Source organism: Carassius gibelio, chromosome B1, assembly GCF_023724105.1.
Source record: "Carassius gibelio isolate Cgi1373 ecotype wild population from Czech Republic chromosome B1, carGib1.2-hapl.c, whole genome shotgun sequence".
Classification (NCBI taxonomy): Eukaryota; Metazoa; Chordata; class Actinopteri; order Cypriniformes; family Cyprinidae; genus Carassius; species Carassius gibelio.
In genome coordinates, this window is record NC_068396.1 from 28,010,268 (window position 1) to 28,034,535 (window position 24,268).

At 35.9% G+C, this 24,268-nt stretch overlaps 1 protein-coding gene across 1 annotated transcript; it reads right to left on the bottom strand.

Annotated features, from left to right (window-relative positions):
• Positions 1–3,911: 3,911 nt before the first annotated feature.
• pdxkb (pyridoxal (pyridoxine, vitamin B6) kinase b) lies at positions 3,912–23,610 on the bottom strand. The gene is made up of 11 exons (XM_052545252.1): positions 23,311–23,610; positions 18,421–18,475; positions 12,317–12,421; positions 10,527–10,610; positions 10,137–10,171; positions 9,950–10,035; positions 9,692–9,737; positions 8,572–8,683; positions 7,400–7,536; positions 7,224–7,290; positions 3,912–6,147 (listed from the first exon to the last, which is right to left on the bottom strand). The coding sequence occupies exons 1-11, from the start codon at positions 23,389–23,391 to the stop codon at positions 6,035–6,037; spliced, it is 921 nt and encodes a 306-aa protein (XP_052401212.1). The 5' UTR covers positions 23,392–23,610; the 3' UTR covers positions 3,912–6,034.
• Between the last annotated feature and the right edge of the window lie 658 nt (positions 23,611–24,268).

Consider the following 24,268-nt stretch of genomic DNA (forward strand, 5'->3'; position numbering starts at 1 on the left):
TTTGACGTTTGAAGCTGAACTACCACAGAAGTGTCAATGCTGCAATATTTTAGTATGGCTTTTTTGCTCCATTGTCTTTACACAGTATTTTGAGACACATTAAAAATGATAAAAAGCATTCGTTTTTCTTAACAGCCTAAGAAACACACATACAACATTTAATATAATACTTTGTTTTTATTTATTGCATTATAACATACATACATTATAAATGTGGATTTGTACACTACAATCTTTATTGTTACATATTATATATAAAATATTCCGGATATGAAAACAAAGCACTAAAAACTTTACCAAACATTTATTTTTTAATTGTCTTTTCTGACCCCATTCAGAACGCAAAACCAAAGAAAGAACACAAAACAAACCAAAATTATTTCTGATACCAACCATGTCAACAGAGAGGGAATCGAAATGAATTGTGAAGCACTGACATGTCACTATTAGAACTGTTAAGAGAGACATATTTACAGAGAATTAGAATGATGCCTCCAATTGTTGCCCTGGCAACATGCCCATTATGATGTCACTGGAATTCATATTTGGTGTTCTGTGAGAAGGACACATTTTCAAGTGTATTTTTCTCATGTACTCTTGTCGTAGAATCTTCTATTAAACAGTACTGTTGTGGACAAGAGTACATTACAGCAAGCACAGTGGTTTTAAACACTCATTTTACACACGAAATAACGACTCACACTGAGAGACCAAGACACATGGACTAATTTCTGTCAGATTCCATCGATTTTTAAAGATGTTGCATCCTCAGAAACTATCCTGACTCGCATCTCAGTCCACAATGTGAAAATGAAATGTAACAAAAATGAAATATATATATATATAAAACCTACTCCATCCAAGAGTTATGGAAGTCGCAACTAACGTGGAGAATAGCTGGATATTTTGAGCACTAGTAGGCCTGAAATGCTTTTGTATATGTTGTAAGGCATTCAATGCCTTGTAATGGAAGGCAGCTAGTTATACAAAACTCTGAACTACAGATGACGACATATACATTTATGACAAATAGGTCCAAGCGTTTAAACCGTATCATATGGAGTCAGGACATCAGATTAAAAAAGAACGGCATTAAGGGACCTAGTATACTGAAGATCGCTTCGTTTATGGCCTAAATAATGGTAGTGGAATATTTTTTCTCAGATGATAGAAGCTCTATCCACTAGAAGGAGCTCAGCGTCATTTGGTCAACTTTGATCCACAGTCTTACAATAGACAGCACATAATTTCCACAGACCGATATACACTTAACAAATATTATGTATACAGAACAAACAAAAATGTAGTTCATGCCAAATGTTCTTGACCACACTTCCCTCATGGAATGCACTAGACATCACTGCGAAAAATAATATTTGGTGACCGACTAACAGAGAAGAGACATCCTTCTTTACTTTTTTCTGATAGGGTTTCTTATATCAGGAAACACTTCTTGTTTAATTAATAGTAACACAAGTGTGCTTTCAGTGTTAGCACGTTGTTAATATATTTAAAGCAACTGTATGTAGTTATGTGTATTTTCAAACTTTGGAGCCCCCTACAGTTAAGTTAGTAGAATTCACCGTCGTAAATATACGTGCATTTGTTGCTACCATAAAGCAATCCTTCCTTTTCGTGGGAATTCATACCCGCTCACAAATTTACATACTCCCAGAACAGACGTTTGAGTGCGAGTGTGTTTAAAAGAAACCAAAGCCATTCACCTTAGTAAAATTCAGTTTAGAATACAAATTGGCCTATTTTTAAACTCATTTCAAGGTGAAATCCTACATACTGCTGTTTTAAATATAGTTAACATGCATATTTTGCTGTTAACCATAAGATTAACGGTTCACCAAGGCATCTCCATGAAGAAGCAGCTTTTTTGCCCTAAACTTAACCTGCACATTAAACAAATGGTCCCAGTACAGTTCATTCAGAGACAGTGATGTCATGATCATCTGTATACCAGCTCACTGTCTTTATTCATAAAGGCTAGACTTGGCTTTTCTTATTTTACTTCCCTCCCCCATTTATCGCTTCACACCCTCATATTCCTTCAGAGAACACAAATACTCACACACTCACAGTAGAACCATCCATTAGTCATTCACACATACACATACGTAATGTACAAGTACACATAAGAAGTTAGATAACAGCTCGGTAACTAATGAAAAGCTGAAGCACAAGCCCTGATTAGTCCTGCACATGGCCATCTTTTTTTTTCTAAGGAAAATGTAGAAGTTGAAGTGGATGAACAGGGCTGAATCTCATGAAAGAACATGCCTCGGTCATATTTCAACCCAAAATAATTGAAATTTTCTTTAATAAACTGCTGATTTTTACAATCATTACATTAAATAAAAAGTTACACTCACTTTAAGAGTCAGAGTTATGAAAGTCTTAACTAAGGTGAAGAATAACTGGTTTTTCTGCGCACTTGTAGGCCTTAATGCGGTCTAAGTTTAACTATTTTTTACAGTTTATAAATTCTAAAACTATTTTCATGACAATTAATATATCATTTTGGTAATGCAAAAATACGATTAATAATTATATTTAATAAAATACTTATACATCATGCTTTTGATGTATTTTTTTTTTTTACCAATTCAGGGCTGATTTAGATGTAACTAATTATCACATTACAATAAAATGTGCATAATTGGCACCAAAAAAAAAAAAGTTAGAAAAAGATAATGGGCCTAAAATGGGCTTTTTTTTTCTTTTCTAGTTCGTTCTCATTTCTTCTTTTGATTTTGGGGTTTAATGTGACATGGATATGTTTTCGTGAGATTCACTCAGAATGATCAGAGGATGAAACGATGGATAAAAGAAATGTGTTTTGGAAGAGCATCAGTTAAGTGTAAAACAGAAGTCAAAAATAATACTTGAGAAATCCATATCTAACTGTGGAGTGTCATGGAGAATGGCGTATATAAACAGACGTTGCCTGAATCAATCTCCTTATGAACTGAACAAAGGAGAACAAGTTTGATGAAATATATAACTCATCTGCCTTTTATTATCTTCCACAGCTTTGTAACCAGAAGGCACCATGTTCTCGGACACGGTGAGAGAGAAGCAGGCGCAGGTCCCAGACAGCACACATACACAGCTACTGTTAATCAAGGCATTTTAAGAAGTTCCCTCAGTACTTCAGACTTCATACAAGTCTTTTCCTTATAAGATATGAAAGTACCATCAAATAAAAAGTTAAAACTACTTTTAAAGTTTCTTCTGCTTGTAAAAACAAGTAGATTATCAATGCAAATACAATCAGTTCAAAGCAAATGAGATGATGATGTTAGTTACACTTACAAACAAACATGAAGTGAAATGCTCCATGCAAAATGACATCAATGGAACGAGAATTAAATCATATACACATGAGCAAGGCCAAAAATGATTACGGTCTATCTCGCCAAAATCATCAACAAGTCACAAAATACAGCAGCGCATCTCTAAAAATAAACAATAAAACACATTTTAGACACAAGTTGGACTCTCACACAAATGAGTGCTTTGGGTCTGTAATACACTTTTAACAACTTGTTCATTTTTGAAGTTGGCTACAACACATCTTTTCAAGAACCACAGAGAACAAAGCTTTCTGGGTAAATCTCACCCAAACTAAAAAAAGCCAAAGCCAAACTAAACTCCCAAATCTAAAGATAAAAACAGAGAATTAGATTTTGCGTAAAGAAAAATATTTTGAATTAAGAAAATCTATGTTTAGGACTGAAATTGTTTGTATTGTGACAAATAATCACATTTTATCACTGAAAAAAAAAATGGTGACAATAAAAAAAAGTAAAAATTATATATATATATATATATATATATATATATATATATATATATATATATATATATATATATATATATATATATATATGTGTGTGTATGTAAATATAAAGGAAAGGATACACAAACCCGATTCCCAAAAATTTGGGACACTGTACAAATTTCAATATTTTATTCAGAATACATCACATATCAAAAGTTTAAATTGAGAAAATGTATCATTTTAAGGGAAAAGTAAGTTGATTTTAAATTTCATGGCATCAACACATCTCAAAAATGTTGGGACAAGGCCATGTTTACCACTATGTGGCATCCCTTCTTCTTTTTATAACAGTCTGCAAACGTCTGGGACTGAGGAGACAAGTTGCTCAAGTTTAGGAATAGGAATGTTGTCCTATTCTTGTCTAATACAGGCTTCTAGTTACTCAACTGTCTTAGGTCTTCTTTGTCGCATCTTCCTCTTTATGATACACCAAATGTTTTCTATGGGTGAAAGATCTGGACTCCAGGCTGGCCATTTCAGTTCCCGGATCCTTCTTCTACTCAGCCATGATGTTGTTATTGATGCAGTATGTGGTCTGGCATTGTCATGATGGAAAATGCAAGGTCTTCCCTGAAAGAGGCGACGTCTGGATGGGAGCATATGTTATTCTAGAACTTGGATATACCATTTAGTATTTTTGGTGCCTTTCCAGATGTGTAAGCTGCCCATGCCACACACACTCATGAAACCCCATACCATCAGAGATGCAGGATTCTGAACGGAGCGCTGATAACAACTTGGTTTGTCCTTGTCCTCTTTAGTTCGGATGACATGGCGTCCCAGTTTTCCAAAAAGAACTTCAAATTTTGATTCGTCTGACCACAGAACAGTTTTCCACTTTGCCACAGTCCATTTTCCGGCCTTGACCCTTACGCACAGAGATTGTTCCAGATTCTCTGAATCTTTGGATGATATTATGCACTGTAGATGATGATAACTTTAAACTCTTTGCAAATTTTCTCTGAGAAAATCCTTTCTGATATTGCTACACTATTTTTCACCACAGCATTGGGGGATGGTGATCCTCTGCCCATCTTGACTTCTGAGATACACTGCCACTCTGAGAGGCTCTTTTTCTTTAAAAAGTTGCAAATTGGTCCTCCAGCTGTTCCTTATATGTACATTTTATTTTTCCTGCCTCTTCTTGCTACCTGTCCCAACTTTTTTAGAATGTGTAGCTCTCATGAAATTCAAAATGAGTTAATATTTGGCATGACATTTTAAAATGTCTCACTTTCAACATTTGATATGTTATCTATATTCTATTGTGAATAAAATATAAGTTTATGAGATTTGTAAATTATTCCATTCCTTTTTTACTCACATTTATGGAATCGGGTTTGTACATATATAATAGGGCATCCAAAATAAAAGTTTGTATATGTGCGATTAATCGATCTGACAGCACTAATATATAATTAAAATTAAATATACTTTTCTAAATGTATATACAATAAAAAAAATATAATATAAAGTTGATAATTTTTCCCATTGCAGTGAGCAATTGCAGAACTGGGGAAAGAATACAGTAATAAAAAAATACCCTAATACACAAAATCTTAATGGTGCTAATAATATCCTTATTTTTCCTTTATGCAATAAAAATCTTATTTTGATCATTTGATTCAGGACGAAATATGACTCTGGCATTCTTGACAGTTTTTGTGAGACTCAGCCATCTAGGTTTTGTTTTCTGTGTTTGTTGCTGAACTGCTCTGACTCAAAATCACAGAGCTTAGAAAGCATCACACCTATATTAATTTCATTTTTTTGTTTGTTCTTACATTTTGGTCCTCACTAGATCAATGGCAGTTTAGTTCCATAACTGACCTGGTCTGGAAACGTCAGTGACTGGGGCTTTATGTGCAGGACGAACCGGAGTTCTTGAGCAGCTTTGAGAGAAAGAGAGAGAGAGAGATGTTGAAGATGCACAAAACCGAGTGAATGAGAGAGGCTGATCATCTCTCCCACTCTCCTATTGGTTACTCTCTCTCTCGGAGCACGATGGCTCTCTTCCTCTCACTTGTTTGGCTGTACCCTGCTGAATCTCTTTAAATGGAACTGTTGTGCTCTGGCTGAGATTCTAAGGCAATGTCACATTACATATCAAAATGTACAACATCTATACATTGTGCAGTTGTGAGGGTGGAGGGTGAAATGTGTGGATGAGATGTAGCGGCTCTATATAACAGTGGCCTCAATGACTACGGCTGGATCCTCTATGTCAGCTTTACTCTGGACCATCCGTAACTCCAGCTGGGCCGGGCTGGGTCTTCTACCAGGACCTGCAATCTCTAAAAAAAAACACACAAGAGAGGGATGACTCCGTGATCATTCAATTACACTACTGCTTAAAGGGGGGCTACAATGATGTTTTGTGTATTCAGAGTTGTTCACAGTGTTAAAGAGATGGATTCTCATTCCAAAAATGGTTTAAAAAAAAAAAAGTTTTAAAAAATAATTTGGACGAATGACAAAGCATTTCTGTGCTGAAAATCGTACTTCCAGGTTGGTACAAGTTTTGGCTGTTTTTTTTCGATTGTGGATATAATGACGTAGACGAGAACGGAAGTCCTTATATTAGCATTTCTCCCGGATAAGCGCGTCTTCATCAGGCACTGATCAGGTGCCTGATGAAGACCTGAAGGTCGAAACGTTGCTTGATTAAAATCCTCTGGAGCAGTAGTTTTCAGTGTGCAGACTTCACTTCTTTATTTGTCTATATCATTCAGTTGTATTGCACCTGCGTCCTATTTGGATGTTTGGGATGTGCACACCTTTTTTGTATTTTTAGTCTTTACAATGGCCATAACTGTAAACCAATGTACGTGAACAAATATTCTATGATTGAGATTTTATCACTTTAATTAGTAGAAAATAATTGAATCTAATAATTTAGAATATATAATATAATAAGTCATTTCTCCCTAATTTTTGAATGTTTAATGGATTTTGGTACTTCATACTGATGCAAGATACCTGAAAAACATTATTATTATTGTTCTTAGTTTTATTTTTGACTCAAAATATGACTTGGAAAAAATAAGTTTACTGAAAAGCATAGTTCACCCAAAAATGAACGTTCTGTCAGTATTTACTCAACTTCTTTCTTTCAGTCTTTGGGTAACCCACATTCTTAAAAATATCTTCTTTTATGTTCCACAGAAGATCAACTTGAGCTAAATGAGGACAGAATTGTTGATGTCTGTTTGATGAGTGTTTGTAGGTCTCATGCCACATTTTTTTTTTAATGTTTATATTGTTTAATCTTTTAAATAAAAGTATGTTTAGTATTGTATTAGTTTTTGAAAGTGTATTGACAACCTTACAACATGCATATCAATTACACAGCTTTTGGCTGTTGTTTTACCATGGGCATAAGATATAGTCCTCCGAATGACATGGTGCATAACAGAGAAGGTCTTCTCACAAGCCGTCTGCGAAGAACAGAATAACAGGGAGAAAGAGACTTGATCAGCATTTTCTTACTACGCTGCGTGATCACTGGGATGTGTTTCTGGCACAATGATTTAATATATGCTGTACCTTCAGGTCTGTTGGGTAATGGTGAGTCCAGGCCAACAGCATAGCAGCAAACAGATCCCCGGTCCCCACAAAGACCGCATCCACCTTCGGCACCTCTATTCGGATCCGCTGGGTCGTCCTTGTACCGTCAGGCATCACTGCACAAACGTGCTTATTTTATTCATCATTCTCTTTACAAGAACTGATCATAAGCCGCGTTTCCACCGCAGGAACTTTACCCAGGAACTAGGGACTTTGGCCTGGTACTCGGTGTGTTTCCACCGCAGGAACCAGGAACTAAAAATTCTGGGTAAAAAAAATGCCCCTCAGAAAGTCTCAGCTGGCGAGGTGGTACTTTTTCAAAGTTCAGGAACTTTTGGGGGCGGGACTTGGACGCTATAAACATCCTGATTGGTTGAGTTCACACCATTTATTCAGATCAACATTTTCAAAATATTACTGTTAATGTGTCATGAAATGTAATTTTAAAAGTATTTCAGGAGAGAAAGTAGTTGTTTAAAACTCAAATCTGTTGTTTATTTATAAAGACGACGCCTATTTAAAAAGATGTTTTGCCGATTTCAGAGACTGTGAGCTCCACGCGATCAGTGAGAGCTCAGTCCTCATGTATCCGCCAAGAGCAGCCTCTCCTCGGCTAGATCTTCTGATGTGTGCCGCTGGCTCTGATGTGTCTTTAGTGGTTAAACATAAGATATGTTTGTTTTGGGTTATCTTCGTTTTGGGTAAATCTAACAGGTAATCTTTGGTCTGTATTAAATTTATCTATATGTTAAAATAAAAATAAAAAACGTCAAATTTGAGAAAGGCGCGCAGGCCTACGTCACCAGACTATTTGCCTAATCTTCCTGGTACTTTAGGTGGAAACACAGAAAGCTTCAGGTCTGGGGAGAAAAAAGTTCCTGGTACAAATGTTCTGGGTAATTTCAGTAGAATCGCGTCAATACATGAACCAGCCCTGATCTTTACCCACCATGCTACACAATCCCATAGATATAAAAACACTAACATAAAAATATCTGAACTCATATGCATTCAAACAGCTCTCATGATTGCAAATTTTGTCACTGGTCAAATCTGCACACAGAGATATTATCTTCCACCGTTCAGCAGTTGACGAGTTTTTAGATCCACAACAAACAATTCTGAGCTGAACAGGAAGTGCACACACTTACAAATACGTTGACTGCCAAAAGACACCAGGAATCTGTCTCCGAGACGAGCGGGAAGATCAGAGCTGGTGATGACCACGGTGTCTGGACCCATCTTATGCAGCAGGTCCATCACCTGAACACACACACACACACAGTCTGAGACCTCGACAGGGTGCCAGTAACATGTGAACAGCAATGTGCCTTGTTTCAAAAGTAAAAAAATAATAATACAGACAACAGTCTTCAAAGGGGTTCACAAAAAAGGGTGCAATAATACCAATAATAAAAATGATATTCACATTACAATAAAAATAATATTAGTAGATAAAATAATAATAATAAGAATGATTTTCAACTACTACTACTATTAATTATCTTTTAGTAGATTATTAGATAATATTGATAGATTAATATTAGATAAGATTTTAATTGATTTTTTATTATAAAAGATATATATATATATATATATATATATATATATATATATATATATAAACATATTTTCATTGTTCTTATATTCCTTATTATCAATAATAATAACAACAATAACAATTATAATAATAATTATTATTTACATTACAATAATATATATTATATCATGATAATATACTAGATAATATATGTATATATAAGATAATACAATTATTGGCAATAATAATTTAATATTAGATAATAATAATAATAATAATAATAATAGAACAGTAAAAAACAATATATAACAAAATAACAAAGACAATAATCATTTATATTGAAATACTAATAAAACATTATTACTTAATAATAATAATAATACTACAACTACTATTTATAGTAACTGTTTATTTTATTACTCTATTGATAATAATTTATTATTAATTATAATAATAGTAATCATTTGAAATCTTTTAAAATTATTACTAATTTAATATTAGATAATAATAACATTAATAATAATATACTAATAAATAATATATATTATAATAAAATATATAATAAGGTAATCCTAAAAATAAAATGACTTTTTAAATAATAATATTAATAAAAATTGGAAATGTATCATTTGCAGCTAGTGCATATAAATTTACATTGATGTTTATGTCTGCTTCCTATTTTTAAGGCTATTATGAGGGCCATGATTTTTCATGTATGTATTTGAACTCACCTCAACAGCATCTTTCTCCGTGCTGATATTCTTCCCTGTCAACAACCTGGAACAAAGAACATGGACTGAGAAGCGTTTCTGGCACAGCAGTGTGATGTGAGGATTCATGGGTAAATCCACAGCTGACCACCAGAGGGAACTACAATCACTCTTCTGTCAGCAATCTTACTGAAGCAGGCGAGGGGCTAGAGGTTTGACATTTGCACCACACAAACATCCAATCACTAAATAACACACACAAAGCTGTTTTCTACTCACTCTGCCTCAAACTGGTTGGGCGTGATGATATCGGCCACAGGCACCACTTTATTCTTGTACACCGGATGGAGATTCTGAGGAACATACTGCGAGAGGTAAAGAGTACTATGAGAAATAAAAGTCACATTTCCAAATTCTGGTTCCTGGATAATGAACAGAATGGGACAGAAGACACAAGTAAACTTACCATTGAACCATGGTCACCCAAGACAGGGTCACAAACTGAGAGAAACAGTAAAACAAGTTATACTTTAATGTACAGGATTAATGTACACTAGCGTTCAAAGACTAAAAGTTTTTAATGTTTTTTGCTCCATTTTCGTTCTGATACTTTGATCAGCGGTAACGTTCAAAATTCCAGCATTAAATTGAAATAGAAATGAGACATTTTTGTAACACTGTAAATGTCTTTTCTGTCACTTTTGATCAACATAACGCATCCTGGCTGAATAAAAGACTAAAAGAATTTAAAAAACACCCAAGTAAACATGCTTGTAAAAACCATTCATAATGTAGAAAATCTATAGGTTACAACCTTTATGTTAAGATAGGATGAAAAAGACTGGAAAACACTCACCGTATACAAGGTTAGGATTGGCTCTCTTCAGCTCTTGAACAATGTCGACCACCATCTCCAGAAACGATGTGTCTCTATTGTAACCTGCAGTAATGAAAAGAGCTGAAATATTACTGATCAACCAGCACAAAGAGCGAGAAATTTGCTACTGTTAAAGTGGATGCAATTTTGGGACACAAACACATCAACGCAATTTATTTGGGCTGGGACAGCTCTTAAACTTCCAGGGCTCAAACGTTTGGGGTCTCTTATGCTCATCAAGGCTGCATTTATTTGATCAAAAATACAGTAAAAACTATTTTATCATTTGAAATAACTGTTCTCCATTTTAAAAGATTTTAATGCTATTTATTCCTGTGATGCGGATATGCAGATTTACTGCTCAAAAAACATTTCTTATCATCATTCAAATGTTTTCTAGATTCATTGATGAATATAACGATCAAAATAACTGCATTCATTTAGAATATAAATCTTTTGCTGCATTATAAACTCTCACTTTTAATTCATTTAATGCATTCTTCCTAAACAAAAGCATTGATTTCTAAAACAGACAGACAACACAACACAAAACTACTGGATGCACAAGACACACATCAACTAGACCATTACATTTTCTGTAGAAAAGGGGCAATTCGACTCCTGTGAGAGCTTCTTCAATGACTGGCACTTTTTATACACCAGGTTGATTTTGTAATAAATCAAATTTGAACATTCTGAGATGTCTTTATTTATTGTATATCTTTATATATACAGATTTATTACTTTACTCTTGTCCCAGACCTTAAATGACATGAAAGCTATGACAATCTATCATAAAACATTAAGTTGCCACAAACACACTGTTTCAACATATAATAACAAGAAATATTTCTTGAGCAGTAAATCAGGATCATGTGACACTGAAGACTGGAGTAATGATGCTGGAAATTCAGCTTTGACATCACAGGAATACATTTACATTTTATAATATCTTTAAATAAAACAAAGTTATTTAAAACTGTAATAATATTTCACAATATTACAGTTTAACAGTATTTTTGATCATATAAATGTAGCCTTGTCGAACATAAGACTTCTTTCAAAACCCACAAACTTTTGAATTATATTGTATATAAATATTTTACAAAAGTTTATTTTTAAAACAATTTTGCAACTAATAACATATACTGTATCAAAATCAAAAATGATTACACCTGGTTACAATGCTTGAGATTAAATATGAGACATGATGTGTAATTTTTTTTTTTAAGTGAATAAAACTTTATTATAACAAACTATTGTAATTGTTATTATATAAAAATAATAAATAATAAATAAAATGTCATTAGTATTAATTGTTTATAAAATGTTAATTGTTAATATTATTAATATCATTATATTGTAATTTTGTCAAAATTATGCAAAACGTGAAATACTGTACAGAAATTGCAATAAATATTACAAATATATATATAGATTTTTTTTTTATGTTCTGCAAATAAATGTGTATGTTTGGTATATGTAAAGTTTCTGCAATTAAATTAAATAAACTGAAATGTAAACTATTTAAACACACTTTCCCCCACTCTCACTGGTTTGTTTTCCTGAAATCCACAGAGCCCAAATCCTTTAGTTGATATCTACACAGCCAAAAGAGTTTCCTCTCTATGATATTATGCTGTCCCAGGAGTCTCTAGGGTCTCACACAGGGCCCATGTACAAACATCATTCCATGTTTTCATCCCTCAGCTGAAAAAAGCATGCAAATACGATCCGCAACAGCGTGCACTGTCAGTCAAAGAACTGACCTGTAAGTACATAGTCGTAGTGGTTGACGTTGTTGAGTTTGATCCCTTCATACAGGACATGAAGCTCATCTGCAGTCAAGACCTGTCCCTTCCAGTGAGAGTATCCTGAATCAAGACAGATCACACGTCAAATACACAGAAATCAGATTCCAAATCCAGTGTCGATGCAGAGCGACCGCTGACGGACATCTCGTTTGGTCACATGACACTTCCTGCACCTGCTCTCACGGACAGCAGCGCCTCTGTTTCGTCAGACACCAGTGCTGTTGCTGCAGGAGCTGTGATGTCACAGTTCAGGTGAGTCACCGAGCTTGTCACATGGTATGTTTCGTGTTGCTAAGAAACAGGACAAAGGGAAGCCTGAGGGGCTGGATGAAAAAGACGCATCATTGTAACTTTGATGTGCATGTGTGTGTGTGTTTTGGGGAAGGGATGACTGCGAAAGGGAATCTGTGATAAAACGGGTGTCTGTCGTCATCATTTCCTGCTGCTGCTACTCTAACCACAAACCTCTTCACCCACACGTATAATACAGATACTCTATTACACAGCAAATCACCATCAGAAGCTGCCGTGTGATCAGGTACATGCTGTTTCTACCCAGATGACTTGGCAGCACACACTGATGTTGTGAACAGAGATGAGGGTCTGAACGTCACAATCTGTAAATATATTCCCAAAGTCAAACTATGAAGTCCTAGAGATTGGAGATCACCTTGAAGTCACATTAGGGCTGGGCGATATGGAGCAAAAAATATATCTCGATATATTTTGCTATATCTCGATATGCGATATATATCTCGATATCTTTACAGGAAAAATAACCCCCCTAAAACTACTGCAAAAACAAATATGCCAAATATTACATGTTTAGGGCCCTATGAAACGTTTTATTTTTTTTCTTCACCATATGCTTTATTGTTACCTAATTCTGTGTTTTAGCATGTGTAATTATTTAAATGCATAAAAACAACTTAATTAGTTTAAAAAAATCTTAAAATAGCCTTATGTGAAATTTTTTCCCTTCAGAAATTCTGTGTATTTACATTTTTCTGGTTGTCAAATGAAGGCATAAAACATTTATTTAATTTATCTTTTAATTATTTAAAATTAAGCAAACTTTATTTTTTGGTAAACAAAGGGGATTTACTATTAAAAATAAAACATGGAAGAAATGTTGTGTGATTATTCCTTAAAAAAATATGTTCATTTCATTTTAATAATAGTAGTAGTGGGCTATGTACATTCTGCTGAACAATATTAAAATATTTCTGCCAAATACTTTTATTTTGACGGGTTTACCTTTACAGTTCTGTGTATGTAATACTACAGTCTATGATGTGATATGAGCTAATTTTACTCAAATCAAATGGTCAGATGCTCATGAAGTGACTCTCGTTCAGTTCTGGAGATGTTCCTCATGTGTTCACATCTTTATCAGTGAGAGGAAAGACGCTGAAATCAGCGCGAACATCACGCGCTTCCGTGTGTTTAATGAATGAAGACGCGCTTCTGCGCCATTCGTTAACACAGACACGCAGAACATGCAGGATTCATATTTAAATAGACTTTTCTGGGTTAATATTTGCAGATATTAGTCTATATTGCGATTTGATTTAAGTGCATGACCTACTTTTGATAATTCATTCAAAATTTAACCAATTCCGTGACATTCCGCGTTTAACTGTAAATACCGTTTTTATGACTGGATTCCGTCCGCGTTTTCTGCATCGCGGAAATCATTGGGCCCTACGTTAGACATCTGCCTTCTGTTCGTCCTACGCCTTAAAACCAAAGTATCTCCATATAATGGAGCCAGTTTTCCTTTTGTTTTTAGACTTTGTTTTTTAGACTAGTTCTATACACGCGAAGGGAGTGGGGACAAAAGCAAGGAGGCGGGGGCGAGCGAGCGGGGGCGAGGAAAGCACAGAGAAGGCAAAGAAGCAAAGTGGCGGAATCAGAATTAAATATAAACAACATATCGATATATACGATATGTCAAAATCCATATCGTGTTTAAAAAATATCTCGATATATTTTAAATATCGAGATATCGCCCACCCCTAAGTCACATCAACAGGCAGAAAGTACTTTTGGCTGATGCTGATTACCAGAAAATGTTAACAGAATAATGATGATTATTACTTATCATGACTAACACATGCTGTGTCTTGAGTAAGACATCTACTCTAAACGCGGATGGAAGAAAAAAATGGGCTCAGTCTGATGTTTCAGAAACTCAGTTAAATGTTTGTACATTAGCTAGAGATGACCAATTAACTGCTCAATGGATACTGTTACCTCTATCAACTAATGTGTAAACTAACTTACATGAGCAATGATACACCAGTAATTAATCAAAAGTTAGAGGTAGGGCTGTGTTATATATCGCATGCAATTGTCACAGGCATTTCATCAGTAAAGCCGGTTCCCTGATTAGTGGTAAATTGCCATCACCTGCTTTCAAATGGAACGGCATTTAATAGACAGAGCTGTAGATCACTGACAAGCTGCACAATATTGCGTTCATTATCGAAGGCGATTCATCTGCGATAATGAATGCAATATTGAGTAGCTTGTCAGTGATCTACGGCTCTGTCTATTAAATGCCGTTCCATTTGAAAGCAGGTGATGGCAATTTACCACTAATCAGGGAACCGGCTTTACTGATGAAATGCACATGATCATATCGTTCAATATATTGTCCACCCCTAGTTAGGGGTCGGTAAGTTTTTTAAGAAAATGTTACTTTTCCAACAAAGGGTGTATTAAAGGTACAATTTGAAAGATTTTTATAGTAAAATATCCAGAAACCACTAGGCTAGTGTTATATATTTTGCTTGTGTTTTACTCGACAGGTGAGTTGTTTTGATTCGTATCTTTACAGAAAACATATGCTATTATAACGATTAACAAGATAAGTATTATGGGATGCAAAACTCGGGGCATCGCGTCTCTAGAACCGGGCGAGGACGCGTCTGATCCATAATCTGATCCCGTCTTTGCATTGACTTTGTATGTAATCAGCTCGCGCAAATCGTTGAACTCGCGTTACATCCATGATTTATCTTTCCGTCTGATTGATGGCCGTCAGCAGTTCTTAGCGTCATCAAATCATGCGATTGTTATTGTTTTGGTAGTGCGTCCCCTTGTGGCAGGTCCTACAACCTGTACCTTTAAATTGATCATTGATAAATTGAACTGAAGAGTTTTACGTTGTTGCAAAAAATAAAATTACATTTAAAATAAATATCTTTACATTTCAAATGCTTGTTTTTTTAAACTATGGTTTCCAAACAAAAAAATTTATTACAATATTTGGAATAAATTGCATCTTAAAATATAATCAAGCAAAAAGCAGTTATTTTGTATTATAATAATACTTCACAACATTTTGGTATTTTTAATTGCATAAATGAAGTCTTGGTAAGCATAAGATACAGCAAAAATCTTACAGACTGCACACTTTTGAACTGTATTTTATGGTCAATAACTAATAAATGTCTGATGTAATTAGACTTGTGCCGGTATTCGGTAATGCGATATATTTTGGTAATCAATATGCACAATATTGTTATTGTGGGCACTTATAAATACCGCAAATAATTATATATTACAAATTATTCTGAATTTGAAATGCATTTTAAGAAAACTATTCCAATCAACTGGTCAAAATGCACAATACCGCTGTATGCTGCTTGAAAGACACGTGTGTGCTCTGATGTAAACAAGCACGCATGAGAATGAAAGCACATTCACTCTCTGACAGTAGATGGCGCTAAACTGCAGAGAATGCAGTCTTTACCCTGGAAACCCCATATATTAACCAGCTGCACTACTCTCTAAAACATATTTAATCATTTTAAATAGCCATTCAGATTTGTTTATTTGCTATGATTTTCATCTTACCTATTGGTCTTTATAGTTCTTTTGCACTTTAATCTGTGCAAAACATTTAACTTTATATATATTTCTGAATTGCTTTATTTTATTTAAATGCATTCCTACCAAAGTGTAAATTTTATAAAAAGGTAAATTAAAAATTTTTGATTTAGAAATGGAATGATAATACTGCTTCTGGCCTAAAACCACTCAGATGCAGAATTATAATCCGACTGTCTTCAGTTTAAAATTAACATCACGGACACTGAGACAAGCCTGAAACATCTGGAAAAAGTCTAGTGTAGCTTCTAAACTCCAGAAGTACCCAGTAGTACCCAAGAAATAAGCCATCAAGGACATGACAACAAACACAGCACTACTTTATTTAGCCTAATTTTCCCAATGATTTGCTCCTTCAAACTGCCCATCCATTCACTCTAAACCAGTGATGCATGATTTAAATTAGCCATGTGCAGAAACCACAAGTGCTGCTGGGACAGCTAAAGGCTTCTTATTCAGAAAAACTCAGGCCTAATGTTGTGCACAGGCCTAAACCACATACCTACATAACTAAAACAAAATCCCGATGAGAATCTCTCCACAGTGTATCACTCAGACCCCTGGTACTGAGTGAGCTGCTGGTTTGGTCTATGTCCCTCCATCTATAGCCTAAAAAGCTTAAAAAAAAAAAAAAAAAACCTCAAGTGGCTAAAGACAAAGTTGCAGCCCTGAGGAGAAGAAAGCATCAAAGCAGAGAGGGAGGACAGTCACAGGGCAACAGCCTACAGCAGGTTGTGCCAAGTGTTGTTTAGACCACTGATCCGAGGCCAGTTAGGCTAATTCTACTTTCGTGCTTTAAAATGGGATGTGCTATAAGAAGCTGGTCCAGAAATCACTAGAGGGAACTTTTCTAGTACTATATCTTTTTTGTTCTCTCACAGGGACTGGAATCTGGAATCTGAGTGTGCAAAAAAAATCTAAATACTGAGAAAATCGCCTTTGAAGTTGTCCAAATAAAGTTCTTAGCAATGCATATTACTCATCTAAAATTAAGTTTTGATATATTTACTGTAGGATATTTACAAAATATCTCAATGGAACATGATCTTTACTTAATATCATAATGATTTTTGGCATAAAAAAAAACCGATAATCGACACACTTTATTTCACGTCTTCTGAACAGCTGACCCAACACCGGCTTACCCCCATTGAAAGACTTGGAGGAGCCAGGACAATTTTTAGTATATCTCAGATTGGATTAGTCTAAAAGAAGAAAGTCACATCCACCTAGGATGCTTTGAGGGTGAGTAAAACACAGGGTTCAGTGCTTGGTCTGTTTGGACAGCTCACTGACGGCACTTTTCTACTCACACACAGCTCAAAATGACATGCCACACCAAGTGAATGCAGTATGCATTAAGCACTTCAATGAAGCATCTGTTTCTGTCCTCTTGACAGTAAGACAGATCAACATAGTTGAAGAAAGAGGTCAAGGGGCACAACAGTGCGTTTGCAAATGAAATATACTGCAAGAATATGAAAATGCATTTGGGCGCTCGGCACAAGTGATATCCAATAACTGATTAAAGCTTAAAAAAAAACATCTGAATAAAAATGACTCAAACCCTTATATAAAAATACTGCGACTGGCTGAAATGTTTAGAAACCGTAGGACATTTCTGCCAATATTACCAGCTTGTTCATCTGGTGAGCATTTTTAATAAAGTCATTATAAAAGTATTTGTTATAATTATTTTTATTATTATTATATGAAAATAATAACTTGAACACATTATCTTACAATTATAAAATCTGCAATGATTTATTTTGTCAGTTTTGTCAGTGACTGTGCATATGTTTTATTGCCATATTATTAGACAACTTCCTAATAAAAAAAAGAACTCCAATTATTCTATTTAACACATTTAAAAAAAAGATTCCATCTTGCCCTAATTATGGCATCACACAGTAACACATTCTACTCATCAGCGCATGTGTGACATCATGATAACAAATATGCTTCCACAACATTCTAAATACTTATACCTTTACATTTAATAATTAGCAGATTTTACAAATGAGGAAAAGACAAGCAGATTTCAAGACACTTTATCCAAAGTGAACCACATGATTACTTCTATCTAAAATGCTTTCAAATGACACTGTTTCACAGTAAAAAGCTGTTTTCCCAACATCAGCCGAATATGTGTGTCAGCCTACCTGTGTGGTTGGAGAACTGAACAGAGTTGATCGAGTCCACCTCAAACCCCAAGACCTGAAACACACACACACACAAACATTTTAAACATGAAAAGAAGCTCATTCAGAGAGTAACACAGTTGCAAGACTCACACAGGCCTGTGATAGTCAAAATAAGAATACATGATATACTTACACAGAACCATATAGTAGGGGTGTTTTTAAGGTAGAGAGCTCAAAAGATGGTGCAAATGAGTCATAGTATCTTGAAAGTTAATACTTTCATAATATTGGTCTACTGGGGTTCGATTATGTCAAGGGGAACATATTTGAAAGGAAAATAAAGGATAATTTCATATACTATTTGCAGCAGCGCTATTAGTAGCATGTGGTTCATCTGGTTATTATTGATAACTAACAGCTTTTCTATCTGCTATTTCAATTCATAGTTCTTAGTATAAATACAATATATATATAAGTGTCTATGTATGCTTGTTTTAAAATAAATAGCTTCCTAAATTATTATACTAATAACACAAGACTAGTTGGTATCAAGTTGCTCAAAAGTACAATATATATACAATATATATAGAGAGAGAGAGATCCTGGAGCACAAAACCAGTCATAAGTAACATGGGTATATTTGTAGCAATAGCCAACAATACACTGCATGGAGCAAAATTATAATTTTTTCTTTTATGCTAAAAATCATTAGGATATTAAGTAAAGATCATGTTCCATGAAGATATTTGATACATTTCCTACTGTAAATATATCAAAACTTAAATGTTGATTAAAAATATGCAAGGCTAAGAACTTCATTTGGACAAATTTAAAGACAATTTTCTCAATCTCAACCAAATCTTGTCCTATCCTAACTAATCTAAAAAAAATGCACTCTTATGACTGGTTTTGTGGTTCAGGGTCATGCACACACATACATTCAGATTTACATACACATACAGATAATATATACACTCACCAGCCACTTATTTAGGTACCCCTGTTCAATTGCTTGTAAACACAAATTGCAAATCAGCCAATCACAACGCAGCATCTAGATGTGATGCTGAAGACGACTTGCTGAAGTTCAAACCGAGCATCAGAATCGGAAAGAAAGGGATTTAAGTTACTTTGAACGTGGAATGGTTGTTGGTGCCAGAGGGGCTGGTCTGAGCATTTCAAAAACTGCTGATCTACTGGGATTTTTCACGCACAACCATCTCTAGGGTTTACAGAGAATGGTTTGAAAAAGAGAAAATATCCAGTGAGTGGAAGTTGTGTGGACGAAAATGCCTTGTTGGTGTCAGAGGTCAGAGCAGAATGGGCAGACTGGTTAGAGATGACAAAAGCAACAGTAACTCAAATAACCACTCGTTACAACCAAGGTATGCAGAATACCATCTCTGAATGCACAACACGTCGAACCCTGAAGCAGATGGGGTACAGCAGCAGAAGACTACACCGGGTGCAACTCCTGTAAGAACAGGAAACGGAGGCTACAATTCACACGAGCTCACCAAAATTGGACAATAGAAGATAGGAAAAATGTTGCCTGGTCTGATGAATCTCGATTTCTGCTGCAACATTCAGATGGTAGGGTCAGAATTTGGTGTAAAGAACATGAAAGCATTATCCATCCTACCTTGTCTCAAAGCTTCAGGCTGCTGGTGGTGGTGTAATGCTGTGGGGGATATTTTCTTGTCACACTTTGGGCCCCTCAGTACCAACTGAGCGTCGTTTAAATGTCACAGCCTACCTGAGTATTGTTGCTGACCATGTCCATCCCTTTATGACTACAGTGTACCCCTCTTCTAATGGCTACTTCCAGCAGGATAATGCAATCCAGATGTCACAAAGCTCAAATCACCTCAGACTCTTGAACATGACAATGAGTTCACTTTACTCAAATGGCCTCCACAGTCCCTAGATCTCAAGCCAATACAGCAGTTTTGGGATGTGGTGGAAAGGGAGATTCGCATCATGGTTGTGCAGCCGACAAATCTGCAGCAACTGCGTGATGTTATCATGTCACTATGGACCAAAATCTCTGAGGAATGTTTCCAACACCTTGTTGAATCTATGCCATGAAAGAATTAAGGCAGTTCTGAAGGCAAAAGTGGTCCAACCCGGTACTTGCAAGGTCTACCTAATAAAGTGTTCAGTGAGTGTGTGTGTGTGTGTGTGCTCTTGTTTTTGTGACATATCAGGACACAACTCTGTATAATGACATGGGTATGACACAGGTATTACAAGGATAGGGTGACTTATGAGGACATAACCCATGACCCCATTTTTCAAAACGCTTATAAATTTGAGAAAGTAAAACTGCACAAAGTTTCCTTAGATGTAGGGTTGGTATAGGGCCATAGAATATACAGTTTCTACAGTATAAAAACCATTACGCCTATGGGATATCCCCACTTTTCACAAAAACAAACCTGTGTGTGTGTGTGTGTGTGTATAATATATATTAAAAACAGTTGTGTTCAGTTAAATAATAGCAGTGTGTTTAAAATCCTTATAATAACTTTTATTTCTATACACACAAATGGATTGGGAACACTGCACGTTCTATTCTAAATCAAAGCATGGAGAAAAATGTATCAAATTTGTCATTACTTTACAGAAAGTGAAGAAAAAGGAATGTTAAAATGTCAAAAAAAAAGAAGTGTCTGCATGTTTCTTTACAAAGTCAAACATTTACTATATAAACAGAAAAATGCTTGAAGATTTAGCTTTCTTGTGAATTGAACTAATATTTAGTTGTGTGGCCACGGTTTCTGAGAACTGCATCACATCTGTTTTGAATGGAGTCGAGCAACTTCTGGCACCTGTGAACACGTATTCCAGCCCAGGACGATTGCACAACAGACCGCAAGTCCTCTGCATTTCTTGGTTTTGCCTTAGAAACTGCTTTTTTGATGTCCCCCCACAAGTTTTCTATTGGATTAAGGTCCAGAGATTGGGCTGGCCACTCAATAACGTTAATCCTGTTGGTCTGGAACCAAGATGCTGCTTGCTCACTGGTGTGTTTGGGGTCATTGTCTTGTTGAAACACCCATTTCAAGGACATTTCCTCCTCAGCATAAGGCCACATGACCTCTTTAATTATTTTAACGTACTCAAACTGATCCATGATCCCTGGAATGCGATAAATAGGCCCAACACCGTAGTATGAGAAACATCCCCATATCATAATGCTTGCGCCATCATGCTTCACGGTCTTCACAGTGTACTGGGGCTTGAATTAAGTGTTTGGGGGTCATATGACAAACTATCTGCGGCCCCTAGATCCCAAAAGAACAATCTTGCTTTCATCAGTCCACAAAATATTGCACCATTTCTCTTTAGGCCAGTCAGTGTGTTCTTTGGCATATTGTAACCTCTTCAGCACGTGTCTTTAACAATGGGACTTTGTGCGGACTTCTAGCTGATAGCTTGGCTTCACATAGGCGTCTTCTGATTGTTACAGTACTCACAGGTAACTTTAGACTTTCTTTGGTCACCCTGGAGCTGATTGTTGACTGACTCTTTGCCATCTTGGCTATTCTTCGATCCATTTGAATAGTAGTTTTCAGTTTTCTTCCACGTCTTTCTGGCTTTGGTTGCCATTTTAAAGCATTTGATATCATTTTAGCTAAGCACCCCATCATTTTTTGCACTTCTTTATTTGTTTTTAATCAAATTTTTAAATCAAAGCACACTCTTCTTCTGAACAATGTCTGGAACGAACCATTTTACTCATATTTTTAGACAGAAATGCACAGTACAATATTTGCTACCTTCGTCCTTAAATAAGGACCACTTGTTTGACCCCAGTTTTTTCGCAGACTGATCAACCTCTCTAGTTAGACTCCACACTGCTTTTATTTTGAACATGCCCTTTTCAATTAATGATTCAGTAACACAGAATTAGCATTACTTCTATTACTCTACTACACCTTCTGGTAAAATATTTGCCATGTAGAAATATAATTTCTATTAAAAACAATGATTGATCTGGTTAGTGATGTTGGACTGCTATTATGTTGAACTCAACTGTGTTAGTCATAAAAGTGAAAGCTTTGTCACAGGAACAGACTGAAAGATTTCTGAGGGGAAATGAAAGCTTAACTTAATTTACTGTTAGTAGTAGCACTATTAATGGTATTTGCATCATGTACAGATTTGGGTTTGAAGACCTTTCCAAAACATGAGGGTTAATCTAGAACTCTCGGTCACTGAAACAAGCTGACTCAGAAGTTTCGAGATGAAACATTAAAACGCAGGATGCGCGAGCGTGGGTTTTAGACACGGCTGGGAGAGCCTTGGAAAGAAAAATGTCACGATTTCTCTGGAACAGAATCGAGTGTCCCGGCTGTGACGTCAGCGCCGGCAGCGCGAGCGTGCAGAAGAGGAGCTCGAGTCACAAGAAGAGCCGCTTTCTGATGCCACGATGACAGCTGGAGACATTCAGAACCTAATGAGTCCGGTTTAATGATTTGGACGCGGCGCGATCCCTCATGCCAAATGATCTTTCAGAAACCGAGATCCTAACCATGTTTTCCTGTGATGATAAACGGCACTCACTCATTTACCGTGCCGGTGTTTTGACAGCACGAGCCTCTTAAGCAGAGCTTTAAGTTTTTGTGACAATCGAGTCACTATTAATGGGAGCATATTTTAAATGCATTCTCGTATATCACTGCAAAAGGCCAAATTCTGGGAATGCAATACTCTAGATTTCGCATAAGGGAAGTTTACTACATAAATATCTCAAATTGCACAAGAACAGCATGCAAGGGAATGTCGACCATGTGACCTTTCATTTCTCTAGCATCACACGCGGTCATGCACCACAACATAACAATTATCACGAGTGTATCGAGCCGCTCCAGCCGTCGCGAGCCTCGGATGAACGGTGCTCACCTGTAACGGAAAGGATGCGGATTTATTTCCCACGTATCCTCTCACGACGTGACTCTGAATCGACAGAACTCGGCACTCCATGTCGCGCTCAGTTAAAGTTGGTTCAGATGCTCCAGAGTGTCACGCGGTTGAGGGGCAGCGGCGAACCGGAGAGGTGCTTGTCTTTCCTATTTAAATCCAGATTTGGATCCGTGATGGCAAGTTCTCTAATCAGACAGAGAAATGAAGGACATTCACACTGGAGACGCTCATTGGCGGTGAGCGCAACTACTCAGGCATCCTGAGGGGGCACCTAAAATCCACTGACATCACGACTACGCTCGTGGGCTATATTTATCATGCATTGAGAAAATCAACGTGAATCCGTAATTTAAACCAAGGTGAACGCTCAATAAATCCAGACTGCGTTGGGAATTATGAGTACAAGGAAATGCTGGATTTATGTTGAGGGTAAATGTATGCATTTATTGTCTTTCGCGTATTTTGGAGAAACGACGCAGTTTGTGCAACTATTTAAGAAATGGCATGTTATACAGCGATGGATTAGAACAAAAAACCTAAATCTGAAATGTTGCGGAAGTGGGGTCCTTCTACACAAAGACGCGCTCTCTAGGATCCGCCAATCATTAGTGCGGTCAGCGGTGACGTCAGGCCTCGAATGGGTGATGTTTACGTCACCGGCCGCCGTCGGCAACCTGAGATGACAATCCGCCTTTTTCTGAATATTAATTCTGTCTATCCATGGAAAATTAATTCTGTAGTGTCCCTTGAACAAACAAACAATAAATAAATAAATAAAATGTCTCATTAATGCGTCCCCTAAATTACATTAAATCTGTTTTGATTTACATATGTCACCCTAAAGCCTACTGTATCATATTTGACAGGCTAAGTGTTTTGTTATCTGAAATATAATTACTACTTTTTTTTTCTTTTTTTAAGTAAAAAGCATTTTAAT